Here is a 20652-nt window from a genome sequence, read left to right as displayed (position 1 = left end):
ACAAACACTTTATTGGATTACTGCAGTTACATTTTCTAAACCGAGCGTATACCGAGAGAACATTACAAGCAGAGAATATTTCATCTGTCTTTATTGACAACAGATCATGTTCAGTTTTCCTTTATCTATCATGGAGTTATCAAAATGAAATGAAACCAACAAAAACAGATTGGCTATTTTCACTAGTTTGGGTCCCGGGGAGACATCACATTTCTCTTTCGGGTCTTATTGAGCTAAAACGTTTGTGAACCACTATAGGTCATTTTAAATGCAGTGAACATGTAAAATCAACATGACGTTGACATGTTTTTCTTTAAACAGAAACATTTAGTGTTGGGTTTTGTAAATGCATACATCGCCAACATTGGCTTTGTGTTTGTTTGTGTGCTAAAAGAGTGACTTTGAGACCCGTTTCACTGCAATGTAAGTCAATGAGGAGAATATTTTTGAATGATCAATTTCTAATCCTATTGAAGATACCTCACCAATATTTGAGGTTACATCACAAGTTGTTATTTTGCTTTAAGTGTTTTAAAAGGAAAGGAAAGGAAGAGAAAAGAGAAACAGAGAAAAAGAAAGAGAGGTCATGTCTTAAGCGTATGGTATGTATGTATGTATTGTAGTTGCTGGGTGCATTGTCTACTGTATGTCTTTGTTGCATTATCAACAGCCCTGCATTTCCTTGTCACTGGTGTTCAAAGGCATTGTGTTAGTGTTGTCAGATGTGTGTGTGTGTGTGTGTGTGTGTGTGTGTGTGTGTGTGTGTGTGTGTGTGTGTGTGTGTGTGTGTGTGTGTGTGTGTGTGTGTGTGTGTGTGTGTGTGTGTGTGTGTGTGTGTGTGCGCGTGTGTGTGTGTGTTTACAGTAGGTAGCTGTGATGTCTGTGTGATTACTGCAGTGACGTGTGTTCAGGTTGTTTCCAATATTTTTACTCTAATGTAGAAATACTCTGTTACAAGTAAAAGTCCTGTATTCAAAATTCACTAGAGTAAAGGTACAAAAGTATTGACATCAAAATATACTTAAAATACCAAAAGTATGCAGAATGGCCCATTTCACAAGTTTTCAAATAAAATGTATTAAAACATGTTTTAAACAGTCGTTCACGAGCTCTCATGTTTATTAAGTAACTGGTAACTAAAGTTTTCAAATAATTGTAGTGGAGTAAAAAGTACAATATTTGCCAGAGATGTAATTGAGTAGAAGTAAAAGTATTGAAAATTGGAAATACTCCAGTAAAGTCAAAATACCTCAAAATGTACTTAAATAAGTATGGTACTTGAGGACATGTACGTACTGTAGTTACTTTCCACCGCTGGTTGTTTCAATACACGGTGACCTGATACAACCTGATGTTTATCCAACAGTCTGTGAGTCGGTGTTTTCCATTGTGTATACGCCTGTATGAGTGTGTACTGTGTGCGTACAGTATGTGTGTGAGGTTGTATATACGTGCTATTATATCTCTCCATATTGAATCGTTCTGTGTATGTGCGCCTACGCTATGTGTGTGTGGCTTTGGGCTACATTTCAAATGGAAAACAAGCTTTCCTGTATTCCTGAAACAACACGCGCACACGCACGCACGCACACGCACACGCACACGCACACTCATACTGTACATTCCAGAGGGTGCTGTGTCTTGTTGAGGCGTGTCAAGTCTCGTCGCCTTGTTCTTTGCAGTTGATTACATGGTCCTGATGTTGCGACAGCTGTAGAATCGTGTGTGTGTGTGTGTGTGTGTGTGTGTGTGTGTGTGTGTGTGTGTGTGTGTGTGTGTGTGTGTGTGTGTGTGCGTGCGCGTGCGCGCGCGCGGTGTTGTTGTTGTTTTTTCCAGAAAAGCTTGTACATTACACCATTCTGTCTCTCTGCTTAATAGATCTGCCAATACCGCTGCCGCTGCTCTGCTTGTTTTCCTTGTAATGGCCACATCAATGTGATAAACATTCTCTTCACACCGCAAAGAAAATTGAAATTTCTTCACCTTCCCCGTTGTCTCTCTCCTCCGCTCCCCTGATCCTCCCCGACCCCTCCTCTCTCTCTCTCTCTCTCTCTCTCTCTCTCTCTCTCTCTCTCTCTGCTTATATCTCTCCCTCCTCTGCACATTCTCAGATTATCTCTCTCTTCTTTCCCTGTGACTCTCTCTATTTTCTATTCACTGACTATAGCAGGGGTGGGTAACTTTGATGATGGGGGGGGGGGCACTATATTTCCACACTCACTCCAGAGGGCCACATTGCATATACAGTACTGTCTCTCCGAATTGTAACTGTTTCGCCATTCTATGTCACACAAAAGTAGCAAAAATAGCCAATCTGCTATTTTTGCTATTTAGTGTGGTTGACCGAATAGGGCAACCAGACTATAGTAATAGATGAACTTTATTAGTGTGGTTGCCCTAACAGGGCAACCAGACTATAGTACTCTACCTACTTTATTCTTTCTTTCTTTCTTTCTTTCTTTCTTTCTTTCTTTCTTTCTTTCTTTCTTTCTTTCTTTCTTTCTTTCTTTCTTTCTTTCTTTCTTTCTAGATAAACTTTATTTTGGGCTGCTATTTCTCCCACAGTTTTTTTTCTCCAAATTTTGTGTTATAATGTATATGTATTTTGACATATAATTATGTCAAAATGAAGAAAAAAATTTGAGATTGGTTACATAGTTTAATTGATATTGATTTATTAGTGCATTAAATTTCCCCATCCATTTTAATGGGAAAATGAAAAAACTCCCATTCAAGTATTTTTTTTCTCAGAAACCGTAAGGTCTAGAGTTACAAGACTTGGAGGGGAGGTTCATAATTTAGTGCAAAATTATTAAACAAATAATTACACCACTTAGCCTCATGGTGGCGATTTTTATGAACTTCCATACAAATACATTGGACATAAAAAAGACAATAGAAATGTAATACTAGTCATTAAGCTACTAATATAGACTGAAGTAATTAAAGCGCGTCATGTTTGCATGTTTGGAATTGTAACAGCTGAAATCAATATCAGTATTCTGATAACTTGTGGGCCGCATTAAGTGAAGGTGGGGGCCGCATGTGGCCCCCGGGCCAACGTTGCCCATGTATGGACTACACAGTGAAATCCGAGGGTTTCAATTTAACTCTGAGCGTCCAATTTTGCGCGTCTTAATTACGAAGTCTTATGACTTAACCTAAGACATGGAGGCGTGGCCAATGCTCTTTCGTTATTTTGAGTGGCCAAACAGCATTGACCACGCCTCCAGGTCTTAAGTTAGACAAAAGACCTGGTAATGAAGACGCGCAAAATAGGGCCAAGAAAGTATAAAAATTGGACGGTCCAACTTGAAAACAATAATACAAATGCCTTCTTTCCTTCTCTGTCCTCAGACACGTCATTCTCTTCTCTCTCTCTCTCTCTCTCTCTCTCTCCCCCTCTCTCTCTCTGTCTCCCCCTCTCTCTCTCCCTCTCTCTCTCTCTGTCTCCCTCCCTCTCTCTCTCTCTCTCTCTCTGTCTCCCCCTCTCTCTCTCTCTCTCTCTCTCTCTCTCTCTCTCTCTCTCTCCCTCTCCCTCCCCCCTCTTTCTCTCTTTCTCCCTCTCTCCCCTCAGTCATACTTACATTGGTGTTGCAGCCATTGTTGTCCTCAAAGCGCGTCTCAATTCTGATTTTGAACTTTGGCATGAAGGACACCTAGAGGTTGAGGAGAGTAGAGAACAAGAGGGGAGTGCAGGGGGCGAGAGAGAGAGAGAGGTGGGTTACGTGCACAAAATGTTGTCTGTGTGACGTGTGTGTGTGTGTGTGTGTGTGTGTGTTTGTGTGTGTGTGTGTGTGTGTGTGTGTGTGTGTGTGTGTTTGTGTGTGTGTGTGGTTATATATATATACTTACTGTATACTCTGCAGCAACGCACCAGTTCCATGTGGGTAGAAAAGAACATGGTTATTGACACACACACACACACACACACACACACACACACACACACACACACACACACACACACACACACACACACACACACACACACACACACACACACACACACACACACACACACACACACACACACACACACACACACACACACACACACACACACACAGATTGCCAGGCCTAGAGAAATGCTAGGCATGCATTTACATCATACACAAGGCAGTAAATAATAGATCAGGTTTGTGGAAGCAGAGGTTAAAGTTAGATAAGCTTCTATATTATGCATCAGTGTGAGAATGATACCATGTATACTAAAACAAGTACACACCAACCCACATGCACGCACACACACGCCCCGAGCAGATACATGCACGCACGCACAGACACACACACCCACCCACCCACGCACACACACCCACACACACACGCCCACACACGCACGCACGCATATATACACGCACACTACTTGAGATGAAATTGGAGAGAGAAAGGGGTAAAAAAATTATTGGCTACACTAAATTTATGAAAGAAAAAATAAACCAAAAAGTAAAGATCCAACGATCTGAAATTGGCCATTTGCCTCAAGGGGAACAGAAAAATGTCCCCATCAGTCACATTTATCTGGTTTTAGTATGCCCACACACACACACACACACACACACACACACACACACACACACACACACACACACACACACACACACACACACACACACACACACACACACACACACACACACACACACACACACACACACACACACACACACACACACACACACACACACACACACACACACACACTGACCTGTGATGGTGTAAGGATAGAAGTTCCAGGCCTTCTCTGTCACATAGAAGAACCTGGGAACAAACGCTTTGACCCACGACGGAAGTTTACTAGAGAGAGAGAGAGAGAGAGAGAGAGAGAGAGAGAGAGAGAGAGAGAGAGAGAGAGAGAGGAAGAGAGAAAGGGAGGGAGGGAAATAAATAATTAGAAAGAGAAATAGAAGGAAAATAGATAAGAGGAGCGAGAGAGGTTGAGCGATATGGAGATAGAAAGAGAAAGAAATACACAGAGCAGCAGTTCACGGCCCACCCACATGACCACTTAACCAGCTAAGTGGTCAGATGGGTGGGCCGCATGCATTTTCACAGCATGTTTGTGACACTGCCACATTAATGTGTGAAATATCATATTTCTAGTATGGAAAGAAACATAACATACTTGGTGATAACAAGTGGGAATATATTGGCTTTAAAGATGGTTGAATATTTAACACCTAAATGTACGGCTCACATAGGGGGAGCTGTGGGGAAAAAGCAGCACATGTAGTAAAAGTTACAAGGTATATAAAATGAAGGTACAGTCATCTACGTAATTTTCGTTATCATGTGATGCTTATTTTTATTTTAATGTGAAGTTGCTTGTAAATATTGAGTTGCGGGTTGCTTTTTTTGGGCTTGCTTCACAATTTTTCAATTATTTTGACCAGTGGTTCTCAATGACTAATATGTATTTGTCCCTAACCCCCATCTGAAAATGTTTTGTGCCAGGGAGCCCCGTACCAAAGTTGTGTTGTTAGAGTGTTTAAAACATCTTCAGATATCCCACATTTTATTTCAAGATTATTATTTTTTTAGCAGATCTACAAGCTCACAACGTGTCACATCACGACGCGCTGTGAGTTTGTAGATTATTGTAGATATTTCAATGTATACAGTATAAAGATTTAAAGTGCTCATAATGGCCTATAGTGCCCTAGTTGCTTCTTTTGGGCTTGTTTTCCTAGACCTGGTTGCTTATTTCTCTCACAAAATATGGCAACACTGCCAAAATGATACATGCCGCTGTTTAGATGCCTCAATAAAACTATACACTGTGCACAAAAAATGATATTCCTGAACCGATTAACTGACAAAGGACGCAGTCATTCAAAAATAGTGTTTTTTCTCAAGCTGGTCCAGCCGGATGCCATAGACTTCAATGTCTTTCACCAAACTTCTGGTTCCAGTTTTGGGTCCCGTGCGTGTCAATGGCAGGCCCGTAGGCTGTACCTTCTTAATTATAGCCTTGAAAAGTTCCAGGAAATGATGTAGAACTGGCAGACCAGGGGATCAAAGTCTTCTCCTTTAAGACTATTTTTACTCCAGAGGCGAATTCTGGAAGAGCAGTCCTGAGCTTTCTCCACTCTACTGATCTGTATTCTAGGGTAAAACAGTAAAACCCCTCGCCTGTGGAGGGCAGCATTACACGTGTCAGTGTGCAGCCTGCCGGAAATCAAAAAGAAGAAGAAGAAGAAGAAGGAAGTGATGTACCCATAGAGGTATAATATAACTAGAGGGCGGATTGCCCCGCCCCCAGCTATCATTTCAATGAATGTGCTCAGTGGCGTTTTGAAGCACCCGGAAACCTGCCGGAAGTAGAATTATTGGTTTGATTTTGTACCCCCATAGAGTTATGAGCATGCGCACTAGTGTCCTTTTTGCGTTCTACGGCAGCCCGTGTGTCAAGGATTGAACGCGATATATTTATTAAATACACTCGAGATGCCTATGTATAACTAAATGCATATGTGTTTATGTATAATATGTTTACATATTTATATCTATATATATAAATATCTCTCAGCATGTTTTGCGCGTGCATGTATTTCTCCCCGCCTGCAGTTCCAGCTTTGGCCACTGGGGTGGCAGCTTCAATGTTTCTCAGCAACTCTGGGGGCTTGGATGTACCAGGAACATCTATTCACCTGTTTCCTAGGCTGTGTGTTTTCCACTTCCTGTCGATTTCATTGGATATCATTGGTCATCTGACCAGTTTCATTGGATTTCATTGGATCAAATCGACAGGAAGTGGAAAACACACAGCCTAGGAAACAGGTGAATAAAGGTGCAGGAAGTGAGGCGGCCGGGGGTTCCATTTTAGGTGTGAAAAAAGTGTTTGGTGTGGTGGTTTGACAAAGAGTCTCTTTTAAGCCTACACGGTAAACCAAATCAGAACTTTTTAAACCACTGAATAGTGTGGCCGATGAACTTTAAAGGTATCATGACATTCATTTTCACTTTTTTTATTTTCAATGTTTTATTTGGGGTTTTATGACCTCAATTACACCCAAAAAACCTGAACTTAGAACATTCAGTGGATTTTCTGTGGTCTGGGGTTTTCTGAATAATCAGGCTGAAAAGTAATCTGAGCTTGGCCCTTCGACAGTGAGGTCACTGTCGAATAATCCCGCCCACTCTCCTCCTCGCCCCTCCCCTCCCCTATCCTTTCCTTTGGGGGGGGCGGAGCAGAGGCGATGATTGACAGGCAAAATCCCTCACCAGCGACACCCGCAGGCAAAGATTTCTTTTTTCATTGCAGTTGAAAAGGCTTTAGAAATGTGGGAGAAAAACACCTGCCATTGATCACTGGAATGGAATTTTCACTTAAAACTTTTTGTACACTTTTGAAGGACCAGGACAAAGACTTTGAAAGTGGTGTAAAAGTGAATGTCATTAAAGCTTTAAGACCCGAATAAGGGTCGAAAGAAGATATTCTGATGGTTTATATTCTGTTGATACAGAACAACAAAACAAAGGAACCTCCCGATGGCCTCCTGACATAAAGGTTGGGTGAGAGAAATACATTCATTCTTTTTTTTAAAGCAATGCGTTGGCATTTCGTTGACTTTGAGGATTACTAGATTTTTGGACAGTAAGAAGATCAGCAGTTTTTGCTGGATTACTCTTGGATTACTTTTGGAAAATATTCTCATTGGAGACATTTAAAGGAACTTGTTTGATCGTGTTTCGGCTTGAATCAATGGAACCAACACCGTATACAGTAAGTTCATATTTATCTGTATCAGCATTTCAAGGTTTTAAAAAAAAGCATACCGTGACATTTTCTTTTTTTACATTTTCTTTTTCAACATTAGTATCAATAAAGTCTGAAAGGTTTTGCCAATTATTTGATGGCCCTCTTGCAATATCCTCATGGCCCACCAGTGGGCCCCGACCCACAGGTTGGAAACCACTGAATTAGAGGGGTTGAGCGAGATAGAGATAGAGAGAGGCAGAAATACGGAGAGAGAGGGAGAGGGGAGGGGGTGGTGGAGAGACAGAGTGATGGAAGTCGAGCACGCCTAAGTGCTTTTGGTGTCATTTCTAGCTGAATTAGCCGCAGGCAGATCGGAGTACGGCCTTCATTTGTACGGCTTACATTCACACAATTACATCGAGTGGTGATAGATCTGACTGGAACTGCACTGGGTCACACTGAGTCAACACCACTGCAATCTACTTTACTCTGCTGCCATGAGAGTGCTTGTGTGTGTGTGTGTGTGTGTGTGTGTGTGTGTGTGTGTGTGTGTGTGTGTGTGTGTGTGTGTGTGTGGGTCCATGTGCATTTACGCACGTCTGCATTATGTTCACTAACACTGTAAGTGCATTTGAGCTTGCATACTGTAGGTGAATGTCTGTCTGTGTGTACTTGTATTACAATACTTGCGAGGGCCAAATGTCCCCCATAAGTAGCAGAATTCGAGAAATAGACGTTGTGAGGACAATTTTCACGTCCTCATAAGATACATTGTTTTATGGATAAAGAATATATCTTTAGAGTCATACTTTAAAAAAAGGGAATTCCGCACTGTCTTCAATCACAGCCAGAGTGTTTATTGAGATTGATACCTGAAGGTCAGTGCAAACATGGTATTCTCAATAAACTAAACGTGACAGTGTGCGGAATTCCTTTTTTCGTGCATTGACTGACTGCTCCTACGCACCTGTCCTTGAAGTAGGTGTGCAGAAGGACCTGTTTTTTTTTTTTTAGAGTTAAAGTATGGCTTTAAGCAGCTGAGAGTTATGCTTTTAGCCTTTGGCATTTAGAGGTCATATAGGTTTATGGGTTGGGGTTGAAGTTGGAGTTATGCCTGATTTATACTTGTCGCGCACCGAAAATAGCAGATCTACAAGTTCACAACGCGTCGCGCTGTGACACATTGTGAACTTGTAGATCTGTATTTTTTTGTTTTGTCGCTTTTTACCCCTTTTTCTCCCCAATTTAGTCGTTGTGCCAATTGATCCCTCCCCACACACATTTCTGTGTTGTCACTGCTAATGACTCATCTGCCAGTGAGGAGCCCCCACCGGGAGGACATAGCAGCGGCGGACTGGCAATTTGGCGTACCGGGCAAATGCCCGGTGGGCCGCTGGGCCAAAACATTTTTTTTTTTTTTTTGAATGAAAAATATTTTCGCTTCCGTTTTAGGATTATTACGGTCATTTCCGGGTCGCGCGGCCCAATTATTAGTTACGTTAATGTTTGGGCTGGGATGCTTTCCAGCAGGGGCCTCAGTGCGGCTGCAGAGTTCATGTGCAGGGCTGGGATGAAACAGTGAAACGCTCCCCCACCCCCCCTTTGACAAAACGGCCCGGGGGGTGGTGGGCCGGTCCGGACCAAAATACCAGGGCTGAATTTCGGTCCCAGTCCGGCCCTGGGACATAGAGCCTTGGTTCTATACTCCTCCCACCCAACACTCCCTGCTGACAGGTGCAGCCTCCAGTCCGTAGGAGTACCTACAGCGGTGGTGGAAAAAGTACTCAAATGTTTTACTTAAGTAAAAGTATCAATACTGCAATGTAGAAGTACTCTGTAAAAGTATTGGTATCAAAATGTACTTAAAGTACCAAAAGTAAAAGTACAAATATGTTTGAGAATATCCGATCTACAAGCTCACAACGCGTCGCGATGCGACGCGTTGTGCGCTTGTAGATCGGCTATTTTCAAATAGCCTATGTATAAAATAGGGCTAAATGTATGTTTTATAATGTAATAATTTATATCTGCAAAGTAACTATTTGCGTCCGAGATGTGGTGGAGTAGAAGTAAAAGTATTGGAAAATTGGAAATACTCAAGTAAAGTACAAATACCTCAAAATTCGACTTAAGTACAGTACTTGAGTAAATGTACTTAGTTACTTTACACCATTGACATACAGTACAGAGACACCCTCCCCGCCTGGCTTCACCTCCCCCGAACACGGGCTAATCGCGTTGGAATAGACGCTCGGAAAGCTGGACGCACCACGGTGGAGTGCCTGCTATTTTCACTCTTATGGTTAGGGTTAAAAATGTAAAGAATTTAAATTCATAAAATTACTGTGTGTGTGTCTGTGTCTGTGTGTGTTCCGTGGTGACCTCATACCTGTTGAGGTAAATGCGTTTCTCGGTGAGCTGTCCCAGGCCGTGTTGAGGGTGGTTTTCTGGTTCATTCTTCACCACCTCCACGCCTTCTCCACCGCCACTCTGCTCACTGCTGTGTTTGCTGATCATGTACAGCTGACCTATCTTATACTGGAAAGACACAGAGAGACAGAGGAGCAAAGGATCATGATGGGATAACACGCCAACAAGGTAGTGCATTATTATCATACAGATAGTGTCGGATAAGCTCAGTGGTCTTGTGGTTGGAGTGTCCACCCTGAGATTGGGAGGTTGGGGGTTCAATCCCCATGGCCGAGTCGTACCAAAGACAATAAATGGTACCCAATGCCTCCCTGCTTGGCACTCAGCATCAAGGATTAGATCGGGACGTATCATGTGTCATTTTAGATTTTTTTGGCTATTCAAAAGTAGCAGATATACAAGCTCATAGCGCGCCACCGAGTGCCGTGCTATGAGCTTGTAGATCTGCTATTTTTGAAAAATCTAGAACATTTTTGAATATATATTTTTTAAAGCGAACATTTTTAACTGTCAAATGTCTCAACAAATGTCTTTATTTTTCTGAAAAAACTATTGTTGCTATATCAGTGGTGCTCAAACTTTTTCTTGTCAAGGACCCCAAAATTATGGCCGCCGATCCCCATCAAAATATGTTGTTCCGGGGACCCCCCAGAAGCAAAGCTTTGATTTTTCAAAAATAGCAGATCTACAAGCTCATACACTCGGTGCCGCGCTATGAGCTTGTAGATCCGCTATCTTTGAATAGCCAAATTACAAAAATAATGGTTATACCTAAAATCTAAAATGACACAGATGCGTTCTCAGATTGAATGGATTAAAGATGGTATTTGATGAATCAAACTTAAATGATGATGGACATCATGCTGTTTGTTTGGTTTTTGAACTACCCACCATCCAAATCTGATCCACTCGGATAGGGATTAAAAAGTAACACTTGGAACCCAGGAAGGACGCATGACCTCCTGGTGGAGTTAACTGCATTGTATATTGTACGCCCCCCCCCCCCCCCAATCTCTTGTGTTTTTCATCATTACAATCTTTCTACAGTAAATATGGAATTAATTATGCTACCCCGTGCTTTCGCAATAAATACGCTCTGTGTGAAACGGCAATAAAGCAGATGCGTAATTAAAATATTGTAATTGAGGAAGAAAGGAGGAGGGGGGATAGAGAGAGAGAGAGAGAAAGAGAGAGAGGAGGGGGGGGGAGAGAAAGATGCATTGGTTTGTCATCTCACTCGTGGCTCCTTCACTTTATCGGGACACTCCTGCTTCTCTTTCCAATTACTGAGGAATGTCAACATTCAATATTTACTTATCGCGTATTCATGGCCCGTAATTAATCATAAAGATGGATGCTTTTAAACACCGGGGGCGACTAACAGGCTCTCAGGCAGCCTCCCATTTGGAAGATTCCCACCCCCCCCCTCCCCTCTTTCCATGCACTCTACTGTAAACTGTAGCGGTCGTGGAAGAAGTACAACATTTTACATGAGTAAAAGTACAAAAGTGTTGCCATGAAAATATGCTTACGGTACCTAAAAGTACTCAAATGTGACACAAATTTTGAAACGTTTTTCGAAAATTGCAGATCTGTGTGCTTGTACATCGGCTATCTTCGAATAATGCGAATAAAAGAGTTTAAGTGGTGTACTAAATCTGCTAAATATCTAAGTATACTCGTACCTAAAGTAAGAGTAAAAAAGGACAATATTTGCCTCTGAGATGTAGTGGAGTAGTAGAAGTATAATGTTTTGAAAAATGTAAATACTCAAGTAAAGTGAAAGTACCTCAAAAGTACAGTACTTGAGGAAATCACCTCTGTTGGGTGGAAACTCATTATGTCCGAAACTTTTCAGGATTAACATTCAAAAATATTCGCGCTTTTAGCTTGCAGATCTGCTACTTTTGATGCTTTTTGTGTGACGCTGCAGTAGGCCTGACCTCGATTATTCGAATAGTCGACTAATCAGTCGAGGGGAGTCTGAGTCGACTACCAATCTCTTAGTGACTTAGTCGAATTATGAAAAAAGAAAAGAAAATATTTGTATTTGTTTTCATTATTCGACTGAGAGATTGGCCAAATGTGTTATATTAATTAACTAATAGTTTGCCAAAAATAGGATATACATCATGATTTATTGGGAGAAACTAAGCAAATATATGTTAAATCAGACAATAAGCACCCCTACAGCCCAAATGGAATGTTCCTCTATTGCATAACATATTTGCAGAGATTGGCAGTTGAATCAGACTGATTCGACTGTCGATCTCAGTTGAATCATTCCAAAAAAAAAATATATACTGTATGTATATTTTTGGTGTTGCATTAGTCGACTATTAGGCAACATTTGCAACATCAGCATAGGCCTGTCGGGGACAGGCAGTATGATAAAGTGGTGCGTTCACTTACGAAAAAAACACAAAAAGTTAGAATTATGGCGATTAAGAGGTTTCTGCCCAGCGGCGACAAAATGTACGTAGTTTACGTTCCACCACTGCATGCCGCTGACAGGGCAAGGGTGATAAGCGACAGGAATTGAGAAATCCGGGAGAAGAAAAAACGGGCCATCATCACCCTTGATGATGTTTGCCCTCTCCCTTCCTTTATGTCTGTGCTAACAAAGGACGCGGGGAGGCGAGGACACTTATGGGTTTACGGTCCATTGTGTTTGACGTGTGCTCATGAGCAAGATAAAACGGATCACAGGCAGGGTGGTGACACAGACTTTGACCCAAGATTAACAGCTTGAACCCTATGGCGTCACTAATCTGGGGGGGGGGGGTATTCGGCTGGTGACGTGGGTGTCGCCGGTGGTGGAAAAAGTACTCAAATGTTTTACTTAAGTAAAAGTATCAATACTGCAATGTAGAAGTATACTCTCTTACAGGTAAAAGTCCGGAATTCAAAATGTACTTGAGAAAAAGTGCAAAAGTGTTGGTATCAAAATGTACTTAAAGGGATATTTCACTTTCAAAAAAACTTTTGGTATTTTTGTCGTCTACTCAGGCCTTTGTGAGCCCTCCAGACAGTTTTTAAGTTGCTCGATTCAGTATTTAGATATTTGAGATTCATTTAATCAGACACGCCCCCTTCCTATACAAACCCATTGTAACTTCAAAGTCCATTTTAACCATGTTAGAATCATCAAAAACACCCGTCCTTGGTTCTGGTGACTCACCCTGCCCTCCTAATGCGTGAGGGGGCCGTGTTTTTCCGATAAATGTTTTCATTTATTTTATTGCATTTTTTTATTGAATTATATATATATATATATATATATATATTATTTTTTTTAAATAAAATAAACAAGTAATTGAAAAAACACGGCCCCCTCGCGTATTAGGGTGGCGGTATGAGTCACCAGAACCAAGGACGGGTGTTTTTAATGAATCTAACATGGTTAAAATGGAGTTTGAAGTTACAATGGGTCTGTATAGGAAGGGGGCGGGTCTGATAAAATGAATATCAAATATCTAAATACTGAATCGAGCAACTTAGAAACTGTCTGGAGGGCTCACAAAGGCCTGAGTAGATGATACAATGACCAAAAGTTTTTTTGAAAGTGAAATACCCCTTTAAGGTAGCAAAACTAAAAGTACCAAAATGTTTGAAAATAGCAGATCTACAAGCTCACACCGCATCGCGATGCGACGCGTTGTGAGCTTGTAGATCTGCTATTTTCAAATAGCCTATGTATAAAATAGGGATACAGTGGTTAATGTGTGTTTTATAATGCAATAATCTGCAAAGTAACTAGTAACTAAAGTTTTCAAATCATTGTAGTGGAGTAAAAGTACAATATTTGGATCCGGGATGTAGTGGAGTAGAAGTAAAAGTTCTGAAAATTGGAAATACTCCACTAAAGTAAAAAAAATACCTCAACATTGTACTTAAGTACAGTACTTGAGTTACTTTACACCATTGCGTGTTGCATTGGCTGCTTTCGGTGAAGAGATTTGGTGTAGATGGGGGTGGGGGCGGGGGGGGTTAATATACGTATAGAGCCCTGGTGGACTCCAGTCAACAATGTATGTACTAGGGTGAGGTATTGTGTGTCATTCTAGCATTAGATAATAATAAATTGTAAGGACAGCTTTGGCATTGTCCTTTTGTAAGCACCTGGATTTGAACCCAGGTCTCCTGTGTGTGTGTGTGTGTGTGTGATACAACAAACATCTACCCTTTAGGCAGGCCAAAGGACATGTTAGGCCTCTTGGCTAGAGAGAAAGGGCTACTTTTCAAACTAAATGGTAAATGGTGCATTTATATGGCGCTTTTATCCAAAGCGCTTAGATTAGATCCGTGGGTCGGCGGTATGAATCCCGGCTCCTCCTGACCACATGTCGAAGTGTCCCTGGGCAAGACACTGAACCCTACATTGCCTCCAATGATTCGGTCGGCGCTCGCTTGCCACCATTGGTGTGTGAATGTGGGAAAAGTGGGGATGCTGGCGTCGACTGTTCGCCGCTCCACCTCCCAATGTCCCCCACCTGTATGAATGAATGAACCATTGTAAAGCGCTTTGAGCACTTGGAAAAGCGCTATAAAAATGCAATTCATTATTATTATTATTGTGCATTACATTCACACATTCACACACCGATGGCGGAGGAAACCATGCAAGGCACCAACCTGCTCATCGGGAGCAATTAGGGGTTCAGTGTCTTGCTCAAGGACACTTTTACACTAACTCTGGGGGAGCCTGGGATCGAACTAGGAACCTCATGGTTCCCATCCGCCACTCTACCCCTGAGCCACTGCCACCCATAAACTACAAACTGCTCTGCTACATATATACAAATACTTTTCTCTTTTATATGTTGTATAGTGTTTTTTATGCAATTATTTTATGTTTACATTACTTTCTATTAGTTTTGATTTTAAATACTGATTTAATTCTAATAGTATGTGTAATGTAAACGGTGAGGTTCTCTTGTAAGCCCTCCTAGGGTTTCTTACCTCACCAGCACAACACTATTCTGTTATCTTTCCTAGGATATACTTGTGTATAATATGATTCCTGTCGTGCAAAAACAAACATATAGTATGTATTTTCACAGAGGCCAGTTGAGTGTTACGCGGCATGCTACGCAAATAAATGTGCTTGCCCGGCTGATCGTCAGCAGTGAGGATTTGAGAGTTGTTTTCATATCAAACAATGAGTCAACGTTCACGTCACATGTTGTTCTAATGACCTCAGACTCTCCAGCTCAGTGTAAATAACACTGATGTGAATTATCTCTCTGTAACACAGACAGAAGCACCCAGACAGGAAATTACATTTACTCAAGTTAAGTACTTGTGTACAAACTGAGGTACTTTTACTTTAGTTTGAGTGTTTCCATTGTTATTATTTATTAATTAATTAATTATTTGACAGCGTTATTTACTTTGCAGATTTAGATTACTATTATAAAACATACATCAACCAGCCACTCAAGACATATTTTATACTTTATCCACATTGTGTTACTCTTACTTAAGTAAAAAATAAAATATTTCCACCACTGACAAGAATGGAAAACGGTTGCGTCACACTGACAGCTGTGTTGTTGGCGAACGTGTCTTTGCAAAGTTAGACATCAGTTAGACAATGTGCTTTGTGAAGTAGACATCAGCTAGACAACATAATTGCTTTGGGGGATAGTAGCTATTGAGACTAATGACGCAAAATTGAAATAGACTTCTTAAAGAAAAATCATTGCAGAAGCTATATGGCACTCAACGTTTTATTTTTTTCCCCCACAAAATGAAAAAGAAAATAAAACTTAAAATGCATTATTAACACTGAACAATTATAGTTATAAGCACTCTTAAATACTCACAATGCTTTATAGCCATAATAAGCATAAATCTTATAACGATTTTTAAGGCATAAGTGCTCTATAATGTGATTATAATGCTGAGTAATTACACGTACAGTATAAGCAGTCATAAGTACTCATACTTATTATAATGCATTATGTATGTTTGTAATAGATTATAGGCATAATGGGCTTCATAGAAAGGGTTAGCAAATAACAAGACTGTGCTGGGCTGCCCCACTAACAGTTGTCTCTCCTCTCTCTCTCATTAGAAAGCCTATAGAGAGAGACAGCGCTCAGATTGAACTTGGGGACAGCCTGGGGCGTGAGGGACTCTGGAGCCCAGTTCTTAAACCTTTCTAATTTCAAAGACCCCCCTTAACTCTGAGAGCGTACAAATGGAACCAAATGGACCCTCACGGGTCCATTTGGTTCCATTTGTACGCTCTCAGAGTTACAGACCTGTAAGGGTCCATTTGGAACCCCTCAAGGAACCTACAGGATCCCTGTACTCCGCTGCGCTACACCAGACCTGGGCAATACTCTTATTGTTACCAAAGTTTTACTTGTCTACTTTTGTCACCGCACTAGCAACTCCTACGGGCTGGAGCGGCACCTGTCGGCAGGGAATGTTCAACGGGACGAGGAGAATGGAGGTGCTAGTTCCTCGGGTAGGGCCTCTTCCCTGGCGTCTGCCAAGGGCGCCGATACTGTGGGTGCCTCGGGGCTAAAGCACCCAGGAGAAATGACGAGCACCCATCACAAACTCATCACAAAAAAAGAAAGAAAAAAAAACCTCCGACATCTACACTTCATGGAGTACATTTTTTTGTACCAAAAAAAAGCTAATTAACCACATTAAAGTAAAAAAACAAAAACCCAAAAATGTAACAAACCCGAAAAAAACGCACATTTTGCGTTACGCACCCAATAGCGCGGACATAAATCGGCACCCCTGAGTAGGGCGGTGGCAGCACAGAAATGAGTGGGGAGGAATTCATTCGCATAACGACTAAATTGTGACGAAAATTGGTAAAGAACAAAGTCTACTCTAAACGTGAATCAATAAATCAATCTTTGAAAATGTTTGCTTATAATGACGTGCCCAAAGTAGAGACGCCAAGTTGAAAGTGGTTCACTTGTATTATAATCCGTTATCATACAGTAGCTTGTTATATAATTTGTTGTTGGCACATGTCTGTGGCACATCATGTCACGCTAACATTTCACTGCACATTCTGTACTTGTATGAGTGACATAAAAAACCTGTTTGAATTTCAATACAATTAACCTGTCTCATTACATTACATTACAGTCATTTAGCAGACACTTTTATCCAAAGCGACTTACAATAAGTGCATTCAACATAGGTAGGCAAGGAAACTACTAATCACCGGAAGTCTTTAAGTGCATTCTCTTCTAAAACAAGCAACTAAGAGTATACCTAGCGCTAAGGTAAAAGTGCAATATATCAGCTACCTACTTTCTTAAACAGATGAGACAAATAGGAAAATCAAATGAGCAAGAGCTAAAACAAATAAGTATCGAATAAACGAGAACCAATAAGACGAGAGCTCGTACAACTAATTGACAACACGTAGGCAAGGCACTCATTTAACAGGCAACTCTGTCCTCTAAGTCAGTGCTTCTCAAATGTTTTCAGGTCAAGGACCCCTAAATTGATATGCATTTGGCAGCGGACCCCCATCTGAATATATGTTGTGATGTTGAGATTTTGTTGAAAATAGACGATCTACAAGTGTCTTGTGAGCTTGTATATAGATGGGCAATTTTCAAATAGCATATAGCATCAAATTATTGGCTTAGGAATGCGACAAAAACCAAAAAGAAAATCATGAATTCAAGTCTCCATGGGGTGACTAGATAGAACAAAGTCATTTTGGGGGTGAACTATCCCTTTAAACACATTTTGATGCCAGATTAACGCATTTTGCTGGGGACCGCCTGGAACCCCCCCAAGGACCCCTGGGAGGTCCCCAGACCCCACGTTGAGAACCACTGCTCTAACTGTCACGTGTGGAAACCACAGCAAAACAAACTATCACACAGGGATATCACATGTCATCAGAGCCACATCCTTCCTCTATTCTCACACTGGCCACTTCATTTGAGCTAATGGGGTTGAGTTCATTCATTGTGGTCACTGCAATTATGTTCAGACAATGGGCCACCCTGCCTCAAAACCGCCAGGCAGATATCAGTGCAAGAGTCCAAGGGCAATTTCGCTTAAGGAGTTTAAAGTTTCTCCAGGACCTGCATGCAGTCATACTTGAAAATCGGATTGTGGGACGTCATTTGTCTTTGTTGTTGGTATGGTCACAGCCAGGATTAATGGCGCGGAAGGAGGTCGTTCCCTTTGAAGGGTATTGGTTGATGAAGGGTTGTTTGTTAGAGCACTGTTTCCTAAACACTGGGTCGCGGACCCATGTTTGGGTCGCGAGCCCATTTTTATGGGTCGCGGGTAAATATCCCTTATTTTTCCTAAAAATGTTTACATTATTTCAAAAGATTACAGCACCAAAAAGAAATAGATGTTTTTTCCGAAATAGAAAAATATTGTATACATTTTTTATTTCAAGAAATTCCATTGAATTCCATTAAAATGAGAAGTAGTGAAAATAGCCGATCTACAAGCTCACAACGCGTGAGCTTGTGAGAAAGGCTGTTTTCACTAGGTTGGGTCCCGGGGGGGGGGGGGTATCACGTTTCTCTTCTCGAGCTAAAACGTTTGTGAACCACACTACTCTTGTGTAGAGAGCGTCCTACAGCCTCCCCTCCTCAGCCCACCTGCTCCCTCCAGTAGGAAACTCCCCCGTTTGTTTTCCCTGCTCCAGGCCAAGCGGCTTTTTTTGTTGCAGTTTGCCTCTTGGCAAAAGGCCCCAACCAGTCCGACAAGTTTGTGAGAGAGAAAAAAAAGGAGCGCGAGTGAGCGAGCCAGCGAGTGAGTGAGTGAGTTATTGGGTGAACAGGGGGAGGGGCATAGATAGTAACAAAAACAGACAGATGGAGAGATAATTTGGATACAACAGCAGGGCTATGAAGTGCCTCTCCAGGTGGCGCTTGTTGGTCCTGTCAGATGGGGACCGGGGGCCCCGTAGGAGGCCATGCAGGCTGTATACCACGCACGCACGCACGCACGCACGCGCACCCGCACACACGTGCACACACACAGCCCCCTAACACAGCCTATCCGCTATAGGCCTATATACCGAACCTGCTGCAGTGAACTTTTCTTATCATCTCCTTGGCACTTAACCTTTGAGATTACAATGCAACAACATGTACTGTAGTTTCACATTCACAACCAAAGCCTGCCTTTGTTTTGTTTCGTGTTGTTACAGTAGCAGAAAGGATACGTTTAATCCTGTGTGTGTGTGAGTGTGTGTGCGTGTGCGCGCGTGTGAATGAGAGAGAGAGAGAGAGAGAGAGAGAGAGTGAGTGTGGGAAAGTCAAACACACTTACCTCTTCCACAGTCAGTGGCATGCATACTCTGTACTCCTTCAACAACATCGTGCCGTTACAGTGTGAGCTAACTGTCTGTCTGTCTGTCTGTCTGTCTAGCTGTCTAAAATAATAAAGACATGCTTGGGCAAGCTGCACTTTAACCCCAGACTAAGGTTCTCTCTCTCTCTCTCTCTCCCCCTCTCTCTCTTCCTTCTCCTTTGTTGTGCGCTGGTGTCAGTAAGTCCAGTCCACGCTGTCAGCCAGTGCATGTATATGCTTCTTTTTCTCCCCTCCTCACCCCTCTCTGTCTCTCGCAATCTCTCTTTTCTCACTGATTTCCCACTGATTTTGCTCCAGTCTCTGTCTAATCTCTCTTTCTTTTCTCTCTCGCACTCAATTAAACTCCTGAAACCCCTTGGATCGATGTTCAACAGCAGCATACACTCTGTCTCTCTTGTATTCCTCTAGTCTCTCTCTGTCAAGCTTTTCAGTCTCCTATTCCTGCTTAAGTTTTGCTTTGCCGTTCTGTGCAGAAACTGGTCATTAAGCTGCAGCTGCTCTGTGACTCTTACTACTACACTACCTGCTCTTACACGCTCGCTCTCTCTCTGTCTGTCTGTCTCTCCTTTCTTTTCCTGCTTGTTTTCAGTCTTTCTCTCATGTGCTGTCTGGCTGTGTCTGCGCTCCACCTCCTCCTCCTCCTCCTTCTGCAACTGTTTTTTCAGTTCCTCAAAAAATTCCTTCGCTAGTTCCCTCCTTACCTACTCTCTCTCTCTCTCTCTCTGTCTCTCTCTCTGTCTCGACCCCCCCTCTCTCTCTCTCGGTCCCTCCTTCCCTGACACGCCCACTACACTTTAACCCCCCTCCCATCTCACCTGTCTCACCTTACTTACTCCCACCCCACCTCCATCTCTCACTGCGTTCTTATCACACTCCTGTCTGTCTGTCTGTCTGTCTGTCTGTCTGTCTGTCTGTCTGTCTGTCTGTCTGTCTGTCACTCCCTTCTTTTATATCAAATCAAATAAATCCAAGTCAATTCAGTTCAATTCAAAGGGACTTTATTGACATGGAAAACATAACATTTCCCATTGCCAGAAGCATGTGTGGAATGAAAACAATCAAGACTAAGAAATGTGTTTACAATATACAATAAAGAAATGTGTAAACAGAGCTGTCACATTGCAGCTTTGCAATCGAAATGTGGGGCGTTTACTGTTAAAAATACATAAAGTGTGTAGGTATGCAAA

The 20652-nt window shown here is 41.9% G+C and overlaps 1 protein-coding gene across 1 annotated transcript in view; it reads right to left on the bottom strand.

The window, feature by feature from the left end:
- pitpnc1b (phosphatidylinositol transfer protein cytoplasmic 1b) overlaps window positions 1-20162 on the bottom strand; it is a 39447-nt gene extending 19285 nt beyond the window's left edge. The window contains exons 1-4 of the mRNA XM_080425415.1: window positions 19424-20162; window positions 10092-10240; window positions 4701-4797; window positions 3588-3659 (exon numbers count right to left, since the gene is read on the bottom strand). Coding sequence (XP_080281541.1) covers window positions 3588-3659; window positions 4701-4797; window positions 10092-10240; window positions 19424-19471 — 366 coding nt within the window. The 5' untranslated portion in view covers window positions 19472-20162. The remainder of the gene's footprint in view (window positions 1-3587; window positions 3660-4700; window positions 4798-10091; window positions 10241-19423) is intronic.
- Between the last annotated feature and the right edge of the window lie 490 nt (window positions 20163-20652).

This window comes from Gymnoscopelus braueri (assembly GCF_963280865.1).
Source record: "Gymnoscopelus braueri genome assembly, chromosome: 4".
Classification (NCBI taxonomy): domain Eukaryota; kingdom Metazoa; phylum Chordata; class Actinopteri; order Myctophiformes; family Myctophidae; genus Gymnoscopelus; species Gymnoscopelus braueri.
The sequence above is the reverse complement of the archived record's forward strand: the minus strand, read 5'-3'. Positions and strand labels throughout refer to the sequence as shown.